General features: G+C 36.7%; 1 protein-coding gene across 1 annotated transcript in view; it reads left to right on the forward strand.

Moving 5' to 3' along the window:
• The first annotated feature begins 615 nt into the window (after positions 1 to 615).
• Positions 616 to 22,665, forward strand: part of SPHKAP (SPHK1 interactor, AKAP domain containing) — a 112,966-nt gene continuing 90,916 nt past the window's right edge. Inside the window, exons 1-2 of the mRNA XM_057746492.1 lie at positions 616 to 768; positions 22,392 to 22,499. Of these exons, the coding sequence (XP_057602475.1) occupies positions 616 to 768; positions 22,392 to 22,499 (261 nt within the window). The remainder of the gene's footprint in view (positions 769 to 22,391; positions 22,500 to 22,665) is intronic.

The raw sequence follows: 22,665 nt of genomic DNA on the forward strand, positions 1-22,665 counted from the left end.
TAAAAATATTTTCTAAAATCATTTCAATTTTGATCACATCTTGAGACTGTAGAAATAGTTTCAAATCCTTTAAAATATTTGTACAGACCTGTATATAGTCAAGCCTGCCAAGATTTGATGGAAATAAGGGGAAAAGCTGTAAGTCTAGAATTTTGGAGACAGAGAAGTTAATACCATTTCCAGCCATAGAGATGATAAAGGAATGACATGTTTTCTAAAGCTCATGTTGGTTTCATGATACCACACGGCCTCCCAATTAAAATTATGTTTTTCCCCTCATTTTAAAAAATAAAATGAGTATTTTTTGTGTGTTCGTTTCAGCTGAGCAGAATTAAAGTGACAACTGAAAGGATATTACTTGGGTTTCAAAACTGCTTACTTAAGAAAAGATGTCAACCCTGCTATATATTTTGTCCATCCACCTACCGTGGAAGGCGATGGGTCGAAATTCTGTATTCACAATGGAATAGGTCATAGTGGTTCCACCAATTACAAAAGTGAAACCAACAAAGAAGCAAACATCTATGTTAGCAGGAGGGTTTGCAGTGTTCAGCGCAATCTGAAAAGATGATTTTCTGTAAATCACATCGTGCTTCTTTCTTTCTGAATATGGAGATGACTCACCTGAATGTGTTCTCTTTTGTATTTTGGGGCACAAACAGCAACTTGGAGTCTCCCCTGATGTATGAGGTTCCGGAACCGCAGCAGGGCAGCGCCAGCGGCACCTCAGGAAGTAGCTTGGGTAGCTCCATCACTGCGTGTAAGAAGGTAACACCGCCTAACGCCACTCTTTTCTGAATCTGAACACTAGTTTAGCTTGACTTTTCAGGCACTTCCTCTAAAGCAGAAACAGCAACAAAAACACACAACAAATCACACACAAGTTGGTGGTCAGGATAACCTCCTGATGGCATTAATAATGTAATTCATGCCAATGACCAGAAAACTCAAGCATTTCAGAAAGTTCTGATTTAAAAATTCTACGCCTCCAGTGCTACACCCCATCTCCAACCTTTTCTAGTAACTCTTCCCAGATATAGCCATGGGTAATGGCTTCTTGGATCTCCTTACAGAAAAATCTTCATAGGTTTTGAATGGCTCAACTTATTATATTAAGCTCCTAGGTCTTTATCTAAGAAAAATTAATGGCTATTCTCCTTTTGCTGTTTTCTTAAAAGGAAGGGTATGCTTGGTTATTTTTTTAGAAACAGAATTGCATTTCCTGGTGTATAGCTTTTAGAACTGATATACAAATATTGCTTTAAGACACTTGCAGGAAGTTGTTGTTTGAAAAACCTAAAATCATCTAATTTAACTGTTCCATTTTTCCAGCCAATCCAACTTCAGGCCCAGAAATTTAAAGCCAAATGTCCAATTCCCCATCTAATGCTTTTGTCACTATTTGATGCTGAATTCCAGAGGAAAGTATGTTTCTTCTCATGGAAACTTAAGAGGAAATCACACTGGATTAGTTCATTTATTGTTAAAAAATTTCAATTATAAAAAGAACTTATAGCTATAAATTAAGACAAAATCTTTTACTAATCATATTGTATATGCATATATAATTATGTATACATAATGTACACGATATATGTATATATATTTCAATTTGATTGCTGTACCCAATTAAGCAGTCTTATGTATTCTCTGCTTGTGATTTTGCATAGTTTTCAAGTACCAAAGAAAACAAATATCTTCATTAGAGAACATATATTGATTATAAAAAAGTAGCATTAAACATAATTTTACAAAATATTTGCATGCATATATTCATAACCAAATATAAAAATAAACTTGCCTAATTAATTAAGGGCTCATTATCATGTGTTATATGATCCTCTTATAAAATTCTTATAGAGGATTCAGTGCTATAAATTCCAGTTTTTAATGCAGAAAACCGAGACACTATAATTCAAAATGATTTTGAATTACTTATGAAAGAACTAAAGCTGCAGGTTTTCAAGCCCTAGGTATGGTCTATTCAACTCTGTAACTCTAAATTATTAAGTCTTCACCAGATGCTATATCTTTTCATAAGGCTAAATGATTTTTAATTTATTCTAATTTTTAAATAACTCTATATTGATTAGAATTCCAGTGGCATTTAAAAGAAGGATTGAAGCTAGACTGCCTAAATTTGACACCCAGTTCTATGATTACTAGTTGTGTGATTTCAAGCAGATTTCCTCCTCATGCCTCAATGTGCTCATCTGAAAAAAGATAACATTACCTACTTCACAGGGTTGAGGTGCAGATTCAATGAGTTTCTAGGTGTGAAATGTTTAGAACAGTGCCTGGCATATTGTAAACACTCAAAATAATGATTACCTATAACTAATATTATTCTAAAGATTTTATCAACAAGTAAACAGTGCCAGAGAAAAAAATTCAATATTGGCATTACTGTGCTAAGAGAGTTAGTACTTTATGATCTGTTAACTCAATTATGCTTATTTCCTAGAAAGTAGGTAGTCATATTGATTTTTCAAAAATCATGTCTGGAAGCTAATGAACTAATAGAGCTGTTTGGGGCTGGGTAGCTACTAGGAAAAGTAAAACGAAGACTCTGTCATCTATTCTAAGTGACTTCATGTATATATATATATATATATATATATATATATGAATTTAAAGCTTTAAATATAATTCTACTCACTCCACAGTTATTTCTAGAACAACTATTATTAGGTCAAACCATATGAAATTGACTTTTTCATGGATTAAAAATGATCAGATATGGGTCATTTCATACAGTCCAACCCAAACACATTTAAAATTTTGATAGATCCTGAGGAAAGATACAAGAATAGATCACAAATGGCCCCTGCTCTGGAAGAATTTACAGTCTAGTTTGGGAGATGATACTGGTTTCTCATGTGAAAAGTCAAACAATGATTAATAAGTTAAATAATTATGTAAGATAACTATGAGTGATGTCTCAAGGTAGTAAAAATTAGGTGACAAATGAGCATTATGGGTATTTATAGCTAAGAACAGAGAGAGACCTGGATAACCATCAGAAAGACAAGTGCATCCTAATTTGGACTTTGAAGAAGGACTAAGATTTGTATGAGTAAAGACATTATCCAACTAAGTTTCGGAAGGGTTGCTACAAATTGATGCAGGAGAATTCAATACCTTTGTGTACTGGCAATATTTTTCTAATATCCATAGTGCATTCCTTTCATTTTAAGTATTCTCTTAGGCTTACATAATAATTGAATTTTAAGACAATTTCGTAGCCATATATGCTACGTGTCATATACCATGTAGGCTACAGTTGTTTTCCTTGCCTTCAAAAAAACAGCTCACCAGTGTTTCTTCTTCGTATCAAGAACATGGGCCCTCAATGAAAGGCATGAATATTGAGACTCCATTTCTTTACTTTATTATTATATATTACTGCAAGCTGATTTAAGGGATCATGATTATTTTTTAATTGCATTTTAATTGCAATCCCACAGATAATGGGATTGGGGAAGTGAGGATCTGTATGTACACAAATGCACGTATAATATATGTTCCATACAACAGTGACAAAAAGAATAAGGACAGCTCTGTCTTAGAAATAGCAAGGCTGTCCAGCTGAATCACCACTCTTCACAGTCAACCTTCAATAAGAGTAACATGGATAATTGAAATCTATTGGTAAGTCCCCAAACTCATTTCATGTAATAGCTTCATCTTCTTCCCCATCAGACCTTCTTATCAGAACTGACATATTGTTAAATTAAACTGTGGAAGAAATAAAACAAGGGTCCAGAAGATAATGCATTAGTTGGATAATCAGCTTCTGAAAAATTGCAAATTGACCGAATGTATTTCGTGTGCTGTGTGCTTCACAGTGAATCTCTATGGTTTTGGGGATCCTACCCAGGTGCAATTGCTTCAGTTTCTTGTTGTTAGGGAAAAATGGTTACTAGACGCCATAGCTGTGAAAAAGTCATACTATCAGGAAAAAGACCTTGGTGGACTTATCTGAAGGACTTATTAACTCCTTAATGTATGTTTTTTATCAGTGAGGGACTGTCTCTCCCCAGAAATAAGATTACCATACCATCTAGTCACAGCTTACATACTGTCCTGGCATGTTGTTGATAGACTCCCCTTTTGCTCTCAAAAGTTCCCTGGTATGCACGATGTTATGTGATTAGCCCAGCTCTAGCTTCAGAAGTATTCTTCCTCTTCTTTGTCCCCATCCTCTAAGTGCTAGGAAAGTTATCAGGTAAGTTCACACTGAGGTGTTAGTGATTGCACAGCTTAATGTAGTTGTAACAAATAAAATCTGTTTTTACTTAACTACTATTACTCCTAAACTAGTATAATTGCCCCCTCCCTTCACTGACATTGACAACTGAGCCTATTGAGCCTGGACATGATTTCAGAATTCTATTCATCACAAAACATCAATCCATCCAGGTTGGGATGTAAGCTAACTCCTATGTCACCGTAATTTAATGAGCACTAAGACCCAGGGGAAGTTTTGAAGTATTCAAAATAATGCATATAAATGATGGAATTCCAAGTATTGCCAGAAGGACTTCCCTGGTGGTGTGGTAGTTAAGAATTCGCCTGTCAATGCGGGGAACATGGGTTTGATCCCTGCTCCAGGAAGATCCCACATGCCACGGAGCAACTAAGCCCATGCGCCACAACTATTGAGCCTGCGCTCTAGAGCCTGTGAGCCACAACTACTGAGCCCATGTGCCACAGCTACTGAAGCCTATGCGCCTAGAGCCCATGCTCCACAACAAAAGAAGCCACCTAAGTGAGGAGCCCATGCACCACAATGAAGAGTAGCCCCTGGCTTGCTGAAACTAGAGAAAGCCTGTGTGCAGCAATGAAGACCCAATGCAGCCAATAAATAAATAAATTTATTAAAAAAAGTATTGCCAGAAAAAAATTGAGAGAAAGAAAGAGCTGCTGGTGGAGAGGGGACACTGGAGCCCTCTGTGGTATCTCTTAAAATTGTATCTCACACGGGATTCCCTGATGTTTCCTCCTCTCATAGGACAATTTCTCCTTACAAGACAAACACAGCCACCTGTGTGAAACTGAATCATAGGGACTTTCCTTTAAATAAGCTAAATTATTATAAATGTTATCCTTTTATGTCTGTTAGACGATAAGTGAAACATCCTTATATTCTCTTTCTAATAAATCAAAACCTGTTATCTAAAGGGAGTCACTGAAATGTTGTGTAACAAAGCTGGACTTGGAATCCAAAGCCCTGAGTTAAATTCCAGGTTTCTTTTTTTTACTGTGTGATCGTAGGCCATCAATGTAACTTCTCTGACTCAGGTGTCTTAGGGTTGGTGTGAAGTTTATATACAAAAAGTTTTGTGTAAGCACATGGTTAGTGCTTAATAAATACTAGTTGATTCCAAGTAAATAATCTTTACACAGGGGCAAAATTCATTTATGTAGAATTTAAAATTAAAATTTATTTAAGTAGAATTTAAAATTTATATAAGTAGAATTTAAAAACTAATCTGGACATAGCATGCAATGTGCCTTCATTGTCTTGAGTATCTGTTAGACTTTCCTTTAGTTTGAAAGCATTCATATTTCCACAATAGCTGGACATTGTCAATCCATGCTTTACTTCATGGACTGAAGAGTCGCTACTTGGAATACTGTGGAACCAAGTCTCTGAATAGGATTTATGTGAGGAAAGAACTGTTGGAGAAAAATCAAGACCTCAAATATCCTTTTCTTTTTATGTCATGTTAATTAAATCCACCTTAAACTTGGACTTATCAAAGGCAGCAGGCTGAAAACATTACAGATTCCCAGAGGCAAAGTTTGATCTTAATATGACATCTGATCAGTTCTTTGAAGTTTCAAGAGCATTCTTTGGCGTGACTGGCCTCCTTTAAACCGACTTAAATTTGCTGTCAACAGTGGCACAGATTCATCTGAAGAAGAGAATGGATGCCCCTTGATGTTTTATCCTACTCTATAATATATATTTTCATCTAAGTCCATATTGTTTTGATGACATGTAATTAACAAAAGCAATTCAATTAATGTGTGCAGGCACGGTCATACATATTGAGAGGCTTTTTCAGAATCTGATCCGTATACCTAAAGACTTTTTAAAATTGTATTGCTCTTGGCCAAAAGCCCCTATATTAATTCCAGGAAGTACGTGATGGAAAATAGCTATAGTATTCTGTATTTGTAGAAGCAGCTTCTGGAGTGTAAACCACTCACAGCTCTATAAACCCTCTCTTCTGATCAAGCAACCTGGTAGCGATTTTCAGGCTCAGATTTTGATACCAGAGAATGACCTATCCAAATTTTGTTAAACAGCTAGGTGTCTTGTTTTATTGCCCTTCTGCAGGAGTAATCAGAGGTATTGAAGAAACAGGGAGGTTTTTAAGAAAAGAAATAGACAGAGGTCTTATTAAAAGTGATATTTAAAGGTGGTTAATCTAGTAGTTCTAAAGATAATTCCTTACACCAAAGGGAGAGTGGAGTCTGGGATGCCAGGAGAAGCGTAGCTGATGTGAATGGGGAGGCAGGGAGGAGAGAGGCAGTTCCTGTACGCAGGAAGTGGGAGGAAGGGAAAACAAACCCTAGTGAGACACATGTGGAAGGTCAATAGGACTGCATGACATTGAGAGTTGAACAGAACTATGAACTCTGACTATTTAAGCCAAGACATCCACAAGTGGTGGTGTCATTGAGGTCATTGGGAAGAGAAGCTAGGAGACAAGGTAGAGAGTTCACAGGTTCAGATTCAGCTGAGCTGTATCTAAAAAGCCAGCTGCAAAATTTCCTCTGGGAGCTGTTTTGCTGACTGTCTAAGGAAATGTACAGTGTATGATACCTTGAGCCACACTGACATCTAGGAGGCTTCAAGGTTGCACTGAGGCCAGAACACAGTTAATGAGGGCTCTGGTGGGGACTAATTCCCTCTGCCTTCAGCAAAAGCAGGTCGAAATGATGAACATCTTCTATTGTCTTTAAAGCAGCCTGGTATACACTGAACTAGAGAGGTGGGGCTATGTGTGCTACATGGTGAGTTTATTCTTTGGAAAATGTCAATTCAGTGAGAAACTTTGTTGAAAACTATCAATTATGGCTCACTTTTCAGTTTGAATATGATTCAGCTTCTTATTCCAAAAGTCAAGACTTTTATTCAGGACTCCACACCACCTCTCTTTCCTGCCAACAATTTGCTATATAGAGTGTTTGAGACTCCAATATGCTAGTCTTATTCTGTTCTCTACAGCTCAGTGCTTTGAGCATCCTTTTTGCTATGTGTGAAGAACTCCTGGAAGGATTTTGCAGTGCCTTTTCTTTTCTTTCTTTTTTTTTTTTTTAACCAAAAAGTAGGACTCTGAAAACCCAAAATAGCTTAGAACATTTTGTGGAATTGAGGGTGATGTTGCACTATTGAAACTAGGCAAGTGATCTTTTTTCCTGAATTATTGTAATTATGTTGCAGAAAATTGGTTGGTCGAGAAACCAAGCACCACACTTGGATGGTTGGAGAACTCAGGTTTATTAAGCCAGTGGCCCCAGATGAGCTAACACTCCAAAGTTCTGGACTCGGAACTCAGGGTGAGCTTTACTTTTATAGTGCACATGTTTACAGAGCACAGAAGTTTCCAAACAGAAACTTACAAGAGCAGGTGCAGAACATTCCATTTTTAGCAAAACATCTTAAAGTTACATTGGATTGCTAGGTCATCCTGGTTTTTTTTTTTTTTCCTCTCTCGGTGCAGCAAACATATTTCACAAAAGCAATACAAGCATGGAGTTATTTTTAGCTGAGTGCAAGTTTCTAGTTTCCCTTTTCAATTATACCAAATCTTTATATTAGGTATTCAATATCTCCATCCAAAAATGGAAAGGGTCTAACTTTTTTAAAATATCTAATCTGGCATTCAGAACGCTCTTTTCTTTCTTTGGACATTTAAAATATCTTACCATCTCCGTGCTCCCCTTCACTAGCCTTAAATTTCTCCTCTCTTTCCCTTCAGCCCTCCATCTAAGCAACCCTCTCAACTTTGTAGCCTAAACACTATGTTCCTCACTAGTCCTAACAGCCTCCATCTTCCTGTATCTGACTGGGCTTGCCCTTCTGGTGAAAGTGCCCAGCTTTCAGTTCTGCCAGTGTCAGAGTAGAAGTAAGGATATGGCTCAGATAAACTTGAAGAGTCCTCCATAGGGGTCCTCTGGCTTATGAATCCCTGAGAATGAGCCCCCTCTTGTGTGTGCCCACATTTACTAGGCTTTTCTCTGTGTCTTGAGAAGGAGATCCACCCTGAAAGACCCAGATGAGGGCTCATACTCTCCAAGATGAAGAGCATCCAAGAAGCAGGTGTGTCCCTTAGCAAATTAGGTGTCCATCTGCTTACATCTCAAAAGGTAGTTGTTCCCAGCAGCTTCTTCCAAAGAAGAGTCAAGAAGTGAGAATTGCCACTTATAACTGCCAAAGTCACACACCAATAATCAACTGATACATGACCAAACCCGCTGTCCCTTTGATGAATGGCAAAATCTGCACTACTTACACTTTGCAGAAAAATCATCCAAAGTCAATGGTAGGCCTAGATACACATCATATATTTTCCTACATGTGTGCTTTTTCTTATATTTTACTTCTCCTAACATTAAAAATCACAGTTCCGACACTGGTCACAGCAACATGACAGCATTATACTGCATCTAAATAGCAATTAAATAGCAATTAATCAACTGTCTTCCCTTTATGTCTAATTTGATTCTGTTTAAATCAGACCATTTATTAATTATACCATAATTGCATTTCCTGAGTATATCTGTTTTTGAAACTTGGATTTTATACTTGAGACTCAAACTTGGTTACCATTTTCATGTGGAAAAAGCTCTGATCAACTTTCAAAGCATTCTTCAGCCAGCTGACATCTGTGTGACTTGGCAGAAGTAAACAAGCATGGCTTGATACTTCTGAATTGCCCTCTGTGCTCTGATACCATTCTTGCGATTGCATTGAAAAACAGTGAATGTAGCTTCCAGATTACAGGTAATTGTGTGGCAGGAGAAAGGTAGAGAGATTAATCCTTTGTCTGTTGCTTCAATTGTAAATATTTTCTCCCATTCTGAGGGTTGTCTTTTTATCTTGTTTATGGTTTTCTTTGCTGTGCAAAAGCTTTTAAGTTTAATTAGGTCCTATTTGTTTATTTTTGTTTTTATTTTCATTACTCTAGGAGGTGGCTCAAGAGAGATCTTGCTGTGGTTTACGTCAAAGAGTGTTTTTCCTATGTTTTCCTCAAGGAGTTTTATAGTATCCGGGCTTACATTTAGGTCTTTAATCCATCTTGAGTTTATTTTTGTCTATGGTGTTAGGTAGCATTCTAATTTCACCAGGACATGGAAACAACCTAAATGGCCAATGTCAGATGAATCGATAAAGAAGATGTGGTACATATATACGATGGAATATTATTCAGTCATAAAAAGGAACAAAATTGGGTCATTTGTAGAGTCGTAGTTGGACCTAGAGTCTGTCATACAGAGTGAAGTGAGCCAGAAAGAGAAAAATAAATACCATATATTAATGCATATATGTGGAATCTAGAAAAATGGTAAAAATGAACCTATTTGCAGGGCAGTATAGAGAAGTAGACATAGAGAATGGACATGTGGACATGGAGGGGAAGGGGAAGGTGGGACAAATTGAGAGGTTAGGATTGATATATATACACTACCATGCATAAAATAGATAGCTAGTGAGAACATGCTATAAAGAACAGGCACTGAGCTCGGTGCTCTGTGATGACCTAGATGGGTGGGATTGGGGGTGGGGGTGAGGGGTGGGAGGGAGGTCCAAGAGGGAGGGGATATAGGTATACATAGAGCTGATTCACTTCATTGTGTAGCAGAAAGTAACATAACATTGTAAAGCAATTATACTCCAATTAAAAATAAATAAAAGCAGAATGACAAACCTTAAAAAAAAAAATAAAGCAAGGAGATATCTGAAACTGCCTACCTAGTTAATTTCTTGCCACATTAGGATACACTCTGCGCCAGGTTAACATACAAAGTCTCCATATTACATACATAGGGACATTAATTTCAAAGAAGAGAGACTTTTGTTCATGAAACATTTCCATTTTATACTCAGAGAGTTACTTGCATGTGTGACATTTGTCAGAGATATTTATAAATCAGTGTATTTCATGTTTACTTACCAGAGGCAAGCTTAGTTAGACCAGGTACCTATTGCTAAAAGCATCCCATAGATAAGGGCTCTCCTGCTATAAAAGTATAGTTTATCTGGAGGTTAGTATGTTTACAATGAGATATGAGAATGTCAGTCTTCCTTCCCTGTGGGTATTCCCTCCCACCCTCCTTCACAGTAAAGAGAGAAAGAATTGCAGAACCTCTGCTAACCATTTCCTTCCTAAACTTCCAAACCAGCTATGCTTTTAATCTCCTTGACAGTGGAGAATTGCTAGTTCTAAGGCCTTAAAAGAACTCCATTATTTTCCAATACTTTTGTAATAATGAATTACAAGATTTCTAAATTGTACTAGGTGTCAGTTGTGTAATGCAATAACGTTTCACATCCAACCGAACAGGTGATCATATTGCAGAATATGTCCTATGAATAATCAAACATGATTATTCATACTTTGGAAACAATTTCCCCTTTTTGTCAAAGGAGGCTAAATACACAAAATGTCAGGCAGTCAGCCAGAAGAATCATCATTGAAAGGAAAATGTTATCTTAACATTTAATTCAACCTTCTGAGAAACTGAGAGTAAACCACTGAGTTTTCTATGCCACATCTTCCCTCCATGCAATAATTTTATTTCCAGTTTGTTTCTTTGTCTCTTTTTAGGAGTTCAGCATACCTTAAATAAGCATTAGTGTTTCCCTGTGAGGTAATGTAAAGGTATTATATCCCAGAGTGGAAAGCAAAAGATTACAGAGTTTTCCAAAAAGTTTGCTAAGGCACAGATTAAATCAACATAAAATAAGTCTGTAAAATTACACAGAATCTTCTGACGTCTAGTTCAATGTGTGTGGCGGGGGTAGGCTTCTAAGTTATTGTAAAAATTTAAACTAACAATTAAACATTATTTAAGCCAGTTACTAAACATCCAAAAGTTATATAGAATTTTGTAGAATCTTAGAGTGCTTCATGACATTACAGCATATCTGGCTCAGCTCAACCATGGATTTCTTTCCAGTGAAAGATAGAAGGTTCTTTCTCATCACTTCTCCTACCACTCACTTTGCACCAGCCATTATTCATGCTTTGCTGTTCTTCAAAATCAACAAACACATTTCTGCCTTGAGCTTTTGTTATTGCCGGTGATCTCTGCCTGGGATGCTCTTCCATCAGATGCTTGTGTGGCTGGCACTTCCCTTCATTGAGATCTCTGCTCAATGTCACCCTCAGAGAGGCCAGAAAATGCTTTCCAAAATGCATCTCTAATTTTTATCCCTTTCTCTGGCTTAACCTTCACAGTAGTCGTAGTAGTTTTCACAGTAGTCTTCATTATCTAAACATATATAAATATGGAAAATTTATTTGATTATGGTCTTTCCTGCCTCAACAGAATAAAAACAAAACTGTTTGTCTTGTCATTATTTTTGTTTTGTCTACCCCTGATCACCCAGTAAATAAGTAACACCTAGTAAAAACAGCAGGTACTCAACAAGCAGCCATTGAATGAATGAATGAGGGAAGGAAAACTTATTATGGACACTGTTATCCTTCTCTTGGAAATGGCATTCGAAATTTAGTATCAAATATGGAGTCCAATTAATGCTTTATGGTTTATGAATGTGGTTTGTAGCAATATACGAGGGTGAGTCAAAAATTATCCTCACTCTGGCTGTAGAATTTATAGAAGTTTTAATATAACTGGAGTGCAGATGATTTTTGACTCACCCTTGTAGAATCCAAATTAAAATTTTAAGCTTAAAAAAGGAAAAAAAAAACTTTAAAAAATAAAAGGAAATAAACCACGACGAAATCCCACTTTGCACCAAGTAGAATGACTAAAATTAATTTGAAAACAAAAACTGAAAACACCAGATACTGAGAAGGATGTAGAGCAACTTGAACTCTCATACCCTGCTGATGGGAGTGAAAATGGCAAATCCACTTTAGGAGACAGTTTATCAGTTTCTTACTGAGATACCACACTACCTAGTAATCTCACTCTCAAGCAAATTAAGAAACTTAAATACAGACAAAAGCCCGTAAGCCTATATTTATAGCAGCTTTATTCATATTAACCCCCAAATAGAAACTACCCAAATGTTCTTAAACTGGTAAATGGATATTTTTGAAATTATGTGTACATCCAAAAATGGAATACCACTGGCAATAAAAGAAAATAAACTAATACACACAGCAATGTAGATGAATCTCAAAACACATTATGCTCAGGGGAAAAAACAGGTCACAAAAGGCTACAAACTATATGATCCCACACATATGACAGTCTATTAGAAAAGACAAAATTTTAGAAATAGATATCAAATCAAAGACTGCCAGAGTTTGGGAACTTGGGGAGCATTTTGACTAAAAGGAGCAGAAGGGAATTTTGAGGGGCAAGGGAGTTGAAAAGTTGTTCTACATTTTGATTGGGATGGTGGTTATACAACTACGTGGGTTTTTCAATACTCATAGAACTTTACACAAAAGGGTGAATTTTGTAGGAATGTGATATCTCTGTGAAGAAAATGTTACCTGCAGTAGAGATGACCCTGTTTATTGCAGAGCATATAGGTAATATCTGATGAGTAGCTGTCTTCATTCTTCCCTGACATCATTCTTATCAACTCTCTGCCATCTTTACCACTCACTATGCAAATCTAGTTGACATGCTCACATTACAATCTCTTTGTGTAAGAAAAATTTAATTGAGTTTCCTAGAAAAAGGCTAGAATAGCAATAGGGGCCTGGAGATTCTTCTCTGAGGGATGCTCAGGATTCCTTCAATGGGCTTATCTGGCTTCCTTTCTTTTATTTCTCCTCTTGCTTTTTCTTTCCTCATTTCCAACACACATTTGTGAAAATTTTTCCACATTTGAAAGGATGATTTCTTTAGACAGTGTTTCCAAATCTTTTCCACATTATGACGTATTTTTTTAAATAAGATTTGTTTGGAACTCTTGAGTAAGCAGATGGCCAGAGGTGCTTGCCCTGGAAGGGCCAACCCAGGCTCTGTCCAGCCTCCAGACAGCTGAGAGCATCAGTGTCTCAGAATCCCAGCGCATCTTAACTTCTCTGAGTCGTCTGGTTTGGGAGCGGGGTGAGGATAAATCTCTGCTTTTGAAAAAACAGTTCCTTGTTCTGATGACATTATTCAATTAATTTTAAGCACCATTCCATCATTAATCATGATACATACATTAGGCAAATACAGCATTTTGTGTGTGAAATTTTCTCTTTTAAGAGCTTTAATGCTGCTTTACATCATTATACTTAATAATTATCAGAAAATGAAATTTAACAATATTTGATAGTACAGAACTAGAAAATGGAAATCTTGCTCAACATAAAAATGCTTTGTTACCTTTCCATAAAATCTTTGAGGGAAATGAAAGCCTTGAAGAAATGAGGCTCATATCATCTAATGGGAAGAAAAAGATATGCAAGCACATTCCAAAATTCTGAGATTAAAAAAAATTGTTTTCATCATAAAGAAGAGAGAACATTTGATATGGGGAAAGGGCTTGATTTCGGTTGTATCTTGGTAGCTGGAGAGGAACTTTTGGGGAAAAGTTCAGGGGACGGGTGGAAAGATATGAGGAAAAGCATAGAGGGTGGAACTATTTTAGTAACTGGGAGATTCTAGCAGAGGCTGTGTGCAGGGAAAGTACTGGGGACAAAGCCTGGAAAACATCTAAATTTGGCATAGTTCAGGATCCTGAGCATAGGAGCTTAACACATATTCATGAAATGATTAACAGGTGGGAGCTGAATTAGGTTTCTGTCTTGAATACTAAGCCATATTTGACAATAAGCCCATAAAATTTGGGGCTCACTTATAACAAATATTGTCCTTCCTTGTTTCTCAGGGCCTGATCTGGTTTCCAATAGGAATAGATGGTAAAACACTAATGTTTATTGGGTCAATTAATCAGTTGAGGTTAAGGTCATGGGAGAGAATTACATAACGTCAGTAATCATATTTGTGATAATAGTAGCTATTTATTATTCACTATTCATTATTCACTATTTATGAACACCTAAAATAATCAGATACTGTGTATGCATCTAATGTCTAATAGTATGTCTAAAGTCTGTTAAAAATTCCTCATTGTGAGTGGCAACACCGTCCTCATTTTGCAGATGGGAGAACTGAGTCTCAAAGAGGTTAAGTGATGTGCCTTAGGCTGCCCAGTTAATTAATGGAAAAACTGGAATTTGAAACCAGGTTTGTCTTCAAAACTTAGTACTTATCTCTTATTCAGGTTTCAGTTAGCTAGATGGATTTGAGAGGTGAGAGGGGAAGGAGATTGAAGAGAGACAATTACAAGGTTAACAACTGTAACTGTTAAGGACCCTGTGGGTGTCCAGCCTTCCCTAATTGCCTTTCCTGAGTATCATCCCATCTCTTTTATTCTCTATCACTGCACCATGGTGAATTTCTTCATACTACCTACCACAATTTATTTTTTTTAATTTTATTTATTTTTTAATAAAATTATTTATTTTTTGGCTGTGTTCAATCTTCATTGCTGTGCACAGGCTTTCTCTAGTTGCAGTGAGCAGGGGCTACTCTTCGTTATCATGCATGGGCTGCTCATTGCCATGGCTTCTCTTGTTGCAGAGGATGGGCTCTAGGCGTGCAGGCTTCAGTAGCTGTGGCATGAGGGCTCAATAGTTGTGACACATGGGCTTAGTTCCTCCACGGCATATGGGATCTTCCTAGACCAGGGCTTGAACCCATGTCGCCTACATTGGCAGGTGGATTCTTAACCACTGCACCAACAATGTCCCCACAATTTTATAATTAAATGTGTATCTCAGTGCTCTTTTATTCACTGCTGGGTTTCCATACCAGATTTTGAGTTCCATAAATATGGAGATTGGCTCTGCATTATCCACTATTGTATTACCCACAGACTAGTCTATAGCATGCACTCAAAAATTAAGTGAATTAAAGAAAAAATTAAAGTTAGAGCAGAATATAAGACTAGACACAGACAAAGAGGTGTTCCAGTTGGTACAGACATTTCAAGCCAGGGTAACAGAGAATTGTTCTGCCATTAACTGCAAATACAGAAGTCAGGGAGTCAGGTTTCTTTTAAGTGCTGGAATTGGGAAGAGAAGGGTTTGGATTTAGACGCAAAAAGTCCAAGGTGACAGCAGGAGTTCCAAGAGTAGTAACTAACAGAACTGTGAAAAGCCAGGCTGTAGAGAAAGGTCAAAGATGAAGTCCTAGACCAGTGAGTCATCCCCCCAAGTAGGAATTAATGCCCTGAGAGTCAGTGAGAGTTCTGAGGAAAAGGATTGTGGGGAGTGGAAAGAGCAACACACTGAGACCCTAAGCAGAGGGGATACTCCTGTTTAGGGCATCAGAGGAGGAAAAGCTAGCTAGAAAGAGAGACATGTTCCCCCAACCTTCTCCAACATCCCCAGACAACTCAGATGCGTCTTTCAACTTGACACGAGGGTCAAGTGCACTATCTCTTGCCACACCTCCCTCGCGTAGAACTGGCTACTTTCATCCTGGTGATCTCTGACCTGGATCGTCCTGATCAAAGCACCTGCTTCCTTTATCAAAGTCCTGTCAGTGCTTGTTCTCCCCTCTTAGAGTTTAATTTCCAAGGCACAGCAGTCATTTGTGTTCATCTTAATATTCCTAGTGTCAAACATCAATAGAGTTCAAGGAAGCTCTGTTGACCGAATATTGAGTGAAGGAGATGACAGAAGCAAGAGGGGTAAAATAAGAATGGCGCATCACAAATACCAATACAGAGAAGTTGCCAGATGCTGTGCAGAGATGAAGAAAATGTTACGATGGAACACTTATTACCTAAATTTTACTGCATTCTCGTAGTAAAAGCCACAACCTATCAATCGCCTACTCTGTTAAGAAGGTAGCCCTTCAGGAACATTTTCTTCTTTGAGCTTTGGAATAACTTTCTGAAGTGCCTTTAATCGTCCTCCTGTAATAGATGCAAAAACTAAGTCCTGCAGAAGTTAAATGACTTGCCCAAGATCACTCAGTAAGTGATCAGATGGCAGAGAATATCAGCTCTGCCTCCAAACCTCTGTGACTACCGTTAAATTACTGTCTTCTCCAATCTAATTACTATTTCTTTTTAATTTTAAGGCATTGCTCAGCAATGTTTACAGCTATGTCCAGGTTACCAAGAATTCCTTTGCCCCTCCCCACTCCATATCAATACTAAATTCCTGCAACTTGGTTCTCTATATAAAAAAGGAAAGTCACTGTATGAGAGAGCAGAATGATCTTTCTTCATTGTTTAGGACTCTCATGAAATTTTAGGAGAAAATGTGCCATGATTATTTCAAACTCGTGAATGCACAGCATGTTTGTTATTAGTTCTTCATCTGAAATAATTGAACCTGCAGCTAAAAATAGCAGATAAATAAATGAGCCATTGAGAGCCTAGTGAGTTTTTCTGTTTCCCTCCCCCCATCATAAAGTGACTCTCTCAGCTGGGAGATTATATTCATAAAGCTTCAAAATCATTAAATTCTCAAGCACATATTCTTTCAAGCATTCCTTTTTTTCTTATGGCTTATCGAAACCATTACACCAAAAGCTTTTTGCAGGTTACAATTGCTTAGCATATGATGCTAAATGGTTTATTGAAGCCTGCATTTTTATTCTCTTTGCTTATTTGGCCCTTAATGTAGTTGGGAATAAGAATGGCAGAAGGAATGAAAGGAGGAGGGAGGCAGAATTACTGATATTCCATGTAGAGGGTCCCTTCAGATCACATAATTTAATTGCACACCAGGAACAAACTGAGGCTGGGAGCTGGTGGGTAACCTGACCACACAGACAGTAGGATTAGGATTGGAACTCAAACCTCCTGACTACCCAGACCAGGCCCCTGAGGGAGAGATGGATAAATAAATAGACATATGTTTGGTAGAATCCAAAGATGAGATATTATGTAATTTTACCAACTTGCAATGGAGCAATGCCTGATGGCGGCTTTGGGACCAGAAAGCCTGGCTCAAATGCTAGTTCTGTGCTAATAAGAAAAATTATTTACCCCTCTAAGTCTGGGCAAAGAGAGTAATAATTTTTGTAATAGCAAATGTTTATTGAGCACTTGCTATATGCTAAGCACTGTTTTAAGCACATTTCACATACTAGCCCTCAAATTCTACTTCCCAAGTCTAGAGGTTTAATTTAGATAATATCTATTAGGGCCTTAGCCCAGAAAATTGTCAATTAAATGTACTATTTCTTAGTCAATAATTAAAGAATATAAGTATTAAATAATTAATAATCTTTAAATATCAATGAAATATATTTTAATTATAGATATAAACGAATAAACTGTTTTGTAACTATGATGGATAAAATTCACATTTTAAAGTTACACAGTGAATGAATATTCTCACCAAAAACATTCTCTTCAAAACATTTGTTCTTAACCAATTGAAAGATTTGTTACATTTTATTTTATTTTTTTATTGGAGTATAATTGTTTTACAATATTGTGTTAGTTTCACAGCAAAGTGAATCAGCTATATGTATACATATATCCCTTCTTTTTTGGATTTCCTTCTCATTTAGGTCACCACAGAGCAGGGGGCAGAGTTCCCCATGCCATACAGTAGGTTCTCATTAGTTATTGTTTTATACATGGCAGTGTATATATGTCCGTCCAGATCTCCCAGTTCATCCCCTCTAGATTGCGTTTTAAATTCCACTTCCTTACTCTGACATTTCTGTTTCCTCTAAAGCAAAGATGTACCTTTAAGAAGACACTCAGGATTTAAAGGATATGGAATAGTCAAGTGGGAAGTCATTCTAGCATTTTCCACTGAGTAAGCATGTCCATAAAGCTGTCGACTTTTTCCTCCCCCTTAGGATAGGGCAGAACAAGATCTTTGTATATTTCTAGTTATTAACTATTTTTAAAAATAGGTGCGAAAATGCCCTTATAATAGAAGACTCAACGAATTAATCTTTTTTGTGCCCATTTCCCTTTGTTAGAGAAGTTCAATGCAGGAGAAATCGGTAGAAGTTCAATGCAGGGAATTCTCTCAGTCACTCTCATCATGAGACAGTCTCTTTTGTGGCCATGGGAATCTCACAGTGTGGAAATGTCAGGCTGATGTCTTTCGGCATTTCCATCTCTGCCTCTTTGTGTTTCACCTGGAAAATGTGCCAGCCCAGCCCACCACTTTTATGGAAGACCTAAGTGAATTGTGCCTGAACTCTGATCCCTATTAGGGCTGACTTAAGACAGAAATAATTCATAAGCTCTGATAAGTGGCAGTTGTTTTCTCCTGTTGACACAGTTTATTGCAGCCATGATACCACGTGCCCTGAATATATTAGAATACAGAAAATGTCCAGGGCCTAATTTCTGTGGAGTGAGCTTTGAAATGGCTAAGAAGGGATTTTTAGTCAGAAAAGTTAAGGAAACTGCATTGTAAAGTATTCTTAACTGGTATGTTCATTTGTTGCTTCCATTTTAAATCTCTAACATTATTATGATACAGAGTAAATGTAGTTACATTTACAAAAATTAGATGCACTTAGGGCTTCAGAAACACACCCCAAATCAGACCCATCTGTAGGGGTTATGGAAGGCAACATTGTTAAATGATTTCACTCACAGACTTTGGTGTCTTCAAAACCAAATTCAAAGTCCAGCTCTGAGCAGCTTGGGGCAGGAACTCAAATCTCTCTGAACCTCAAGGTTTTCATCTGCAAAATTACAATTGCCATGAAGATCCTTCTCTTTAAAATAATTCCTACCTTATAACATTGCACCAAGGATTACATTTAGAAGTAATAAATAAGTAAATATATAAAAAATTTAGCACATTTCCTAGCACATTCTAAGCATGTAAAAAATAGTAGTGTTGCAGAAATCGGTCCGTTGAGAAACCAAGCACCACACTTGGAGGGTTGAAGAACTCAGGTTTATTCAGCCAACAGCCCCAGACCAAGCTAACTGCTCCAAAGTTCTGTGCCCCAAGCTCAGGGTGAGCTTTACTTTTACACGGGTCAGTGCACATGTTTACAGTTAGCATGAGTAGATTGGTTACTTGGTTTACAGAGCACGGAAATTTCCAAACAGAAACTTACAAGAGCAGATGCAGAACATTCCATTTTTAGCAAAACATCTTATGGTTACCTTGGATTGCTAGGTCATCCTGTTTTTTTGTTTTTCTGGGCACAGCAAGCATATTTTACAAAAGCAGAACAAGCATGGAGTTATTTTTAGCTGAGTGCAAGTTTCTAATTTTCCTCTTCAGTATCTGTAACCATTAATACTACAAAATGTGGATCTGAAGTTCCACCTTAGGTCAGAATATTTGCTACAGAAAATTTGTCTTCACACGTCTGAAATGCTTTCAATCCACTTATTTCAGGCAAAGGTATCCAATTTTCTACTTCCCTTTATAGTTCATATCAAAGAGTAACAGGGAGAAGCATGTGTTGAGAGGGTGACTTGCCATCTTGCATGCTGCAGTGCTTGACACTTATCTCACTGAATATCGCCAATGATCCCACCACCAGGTGGGTATTACTCTCTCCATTCACAGCTGTAGAAACTGAGGCCCAGAACTTAAGTCAACCACCGAAGGTCTTTGCGCTACTAATGACCAGGTTAGGATTTCAACACAGATCACTATGTCATTCTCTTGAATTCTATTCTAAATATGCTGGAAGAAAAAGTGAATAACAGTGGAGGAGGTGGACTGAGGACTTTTTTCTACTTTAAATAAAGCTATTCTAGATCAATGGTTCTCAATTTTGTTTTTTTGGAGTGAAAATTCCTTTCACCCTAAAAATGTTGGGGGACCTCATGAAGCTTTTTATTGTAGGGGTTATACTTATTGGTATTTTCCATATTATAAGTTAAAGCTATGGGGATATATGTATGAATATAGCTGATTCACTGTGTTGTACAGCAAAAACTGGCACAACAGTGTAAAGCAACTATACTCCAATAGAAAGCTTAAAAAAATATATGATATTTGTCTTTCTCTGTCTAACTTACTTGCAAAATCTAAAAAAAAACAAAAAAATGATACAAATAAACTTATCTGCAAAACAGAAACAGACTCACAGACTTTGAGAACAAACTTATGGTTACTAAAGGGGAAAGGTGGGGGGAAGGGATAAATTGGGAGTTTGGGCTTGACAGGTACACACTACTGTATGTAAAATAGATAATCAACAAGGACCTACTCTATAGCACAGGGAACTCTGCTCAATGCTCTGTGATAACCTAAATAGGAAAAGAATTTGAAAAAGAATAGATACATGTATATGTATAACTGAATCACTTTGCTGTACACCTGAAACTAACACAACATTGTTAATCAGCTATACTCCAATATAAAATAAAAATTTTTAAAAATAGCTTTTGCTATATACTAAATTGTATTTTCAGGATATTTTGATGAAGTCTGATGCCACATAGAAAGAAATGAAAATACTGAAACTTAAAGAAGCTAAATAAATTTATAATTCATAGGAAAAAAGCTAAGAAAACTCTACATATGTGTTTATTTTATTTTAAAATAACAGTAACAATTTAAATAACCATAATTTATTATTTAAAAATAATTTTTAAATAATAATAGACACATGACATGTTAACATACATATTTTTGTGGAAAATATCTATGTTTTCCAAAGCAAAACATTTTAGTGAGAAGAGTACCTTCATTTTACATTTTTAGCAAATCTCCTTAATATCTAACTTAAAAGAAGGCAGCCGGACTCTCCTGTTTGCTTCTGCGTTCAGCCTGTTACACAATCACACCTCGTGTGGACCCTGGAGAATTCCACTGAGGACTCATAAGACAATTCAAATGAAAAGGGCAAATAAAGATAATATTATTATAAAAATAATTTGACTACTGGACTCCCTGAAAGATCCCAGGGACCCCTATTAGTCCCAGCTCACACTTTAAGCACCACAGTTTAGATAAAATTTTTGAGAGACCTCAAAAGTTCCATCGCCAACTTTTGTCTGAAGTGATAATTCAAGTTCATCATTCAATTACCTGCCCATCCACAAAGTGTCTCTTTGTACTGTTCTGGAAAAGAATGATGAAAATTTGTCATCTCCAGGAATAATAAACATTGAGTGGGAAAAACATTTTAAAAGTAATAATATCCCCTGGCTAAAACAAAAATGCTATAGAAAAATGTGTCAGAATTATTCTTGGTTAACTCAACATGTAGAATCAAAAATTAATATATTTTTATCTTTATAGAACAAAAGAAGACAATCTCTCACAGTGCAAATGAAGAGTAATTGAAGTGTCATTCTATTTTGATGGCATTAACCAAATTGATTAAATCTGTTATATTACTTAAGTGAAGGTAGTTGTCAAATAGTAGCAGACGTACCCTAATAAAGTAGGGGGTACCAGCAAAGCATTGGAAATCTTATAGAAGATGAGAAAAATCTTATACAATATTTGAATAGTGTTGACACATCAGAAGTTGAATCATTTGGTTGTTTATGAGACTGCATCTTCAAAACGTTTTGACTCAGAAATGTGATTTTTCTTTATCGCTTTAAAACCAAAGCCCAGAAACAAGGCATTTGTAAATAATATTTGCTGTTGTTAATTTATGTATTGAAATTCACTTTGCTTTACCATACTGCTTCTACAAGGAAAATGGTTGTTGTAATGTACTTATGTATTCCTAATAACTTTTAAACTTAATATAGTATTGTAAGTGTTCTAGAAGAACTGTGCCTTGTTTCACAGATATGTTAGCAAACCTGAAGAACTAAAGAATCATAATTTCAGTAACAATATTGCACCAAATGAAGAAACATTGCATTTTAATCAAAAATATTCATATTGTAGAATGTGAAAGAACTCCAACATTTAAATGCAGTTTGATTCCCCATTGCCAATTGAACCATACCCAAAACAATCATTCAACTGCAAATTATGTAAAAGTCGCAGGTACCCTGAAGTTTCCAAATGCTGAATTAGATGAGAGAAGAAATAACAGTATTCACTTCAATGTATTCATCTAAAGTGGATTCCTGGTTGAATATTTTACACATTCTAGAGGTGCTGTTATCCTGGAAGATTTTTCTAAAATCCAGATGCTCTGAGGCAAACAAAACACTTGTAAATTGTTCAGTAAAGAGCAACTTGTTTAAACAGGAAATCTTGCCAATAGCACTGAGAAGGTTGTCTTGGTTCCCTCAGGTTCTCCGCAGCAATAGCCTGCTCGAGTCTACAGACTACTGGATGCAGAATCAGAGGGCGCCCTGCCAAATCGGTTTTGTGGAAGACGAGTCTGAAAACTGCGCTTCTGTGAGTAAACACAACTTTGGGGATACAGGTGGGGAAAGTGGGGAGTCAGGCATATGTACTCATACGACAGACATGATCATTAAATATAAGGTTAGGAAAGTATCCTTTTAAAAATACATAACTGGTTTATACGGGGTGTTAAAATAACAGAAGCTCATGATTCTTC

The sequence above is a fragment of the Hippopotamus amphibius genome, chromosome 8 (assembly GCF_030028045.1).
Source record: "Hippopotamus amphibius kiboko isolate mHipAmp2 chromosome 8, mHipAmp2.hap2, whole genome shotgun sequence".
Taxonomy (NCBI): Eukaryota; Metazoa; Chordata; class Mammalia; order Artiodactyla; family Hippopotamidae; genus Hippopotamus; species Hippopotamus amphibius.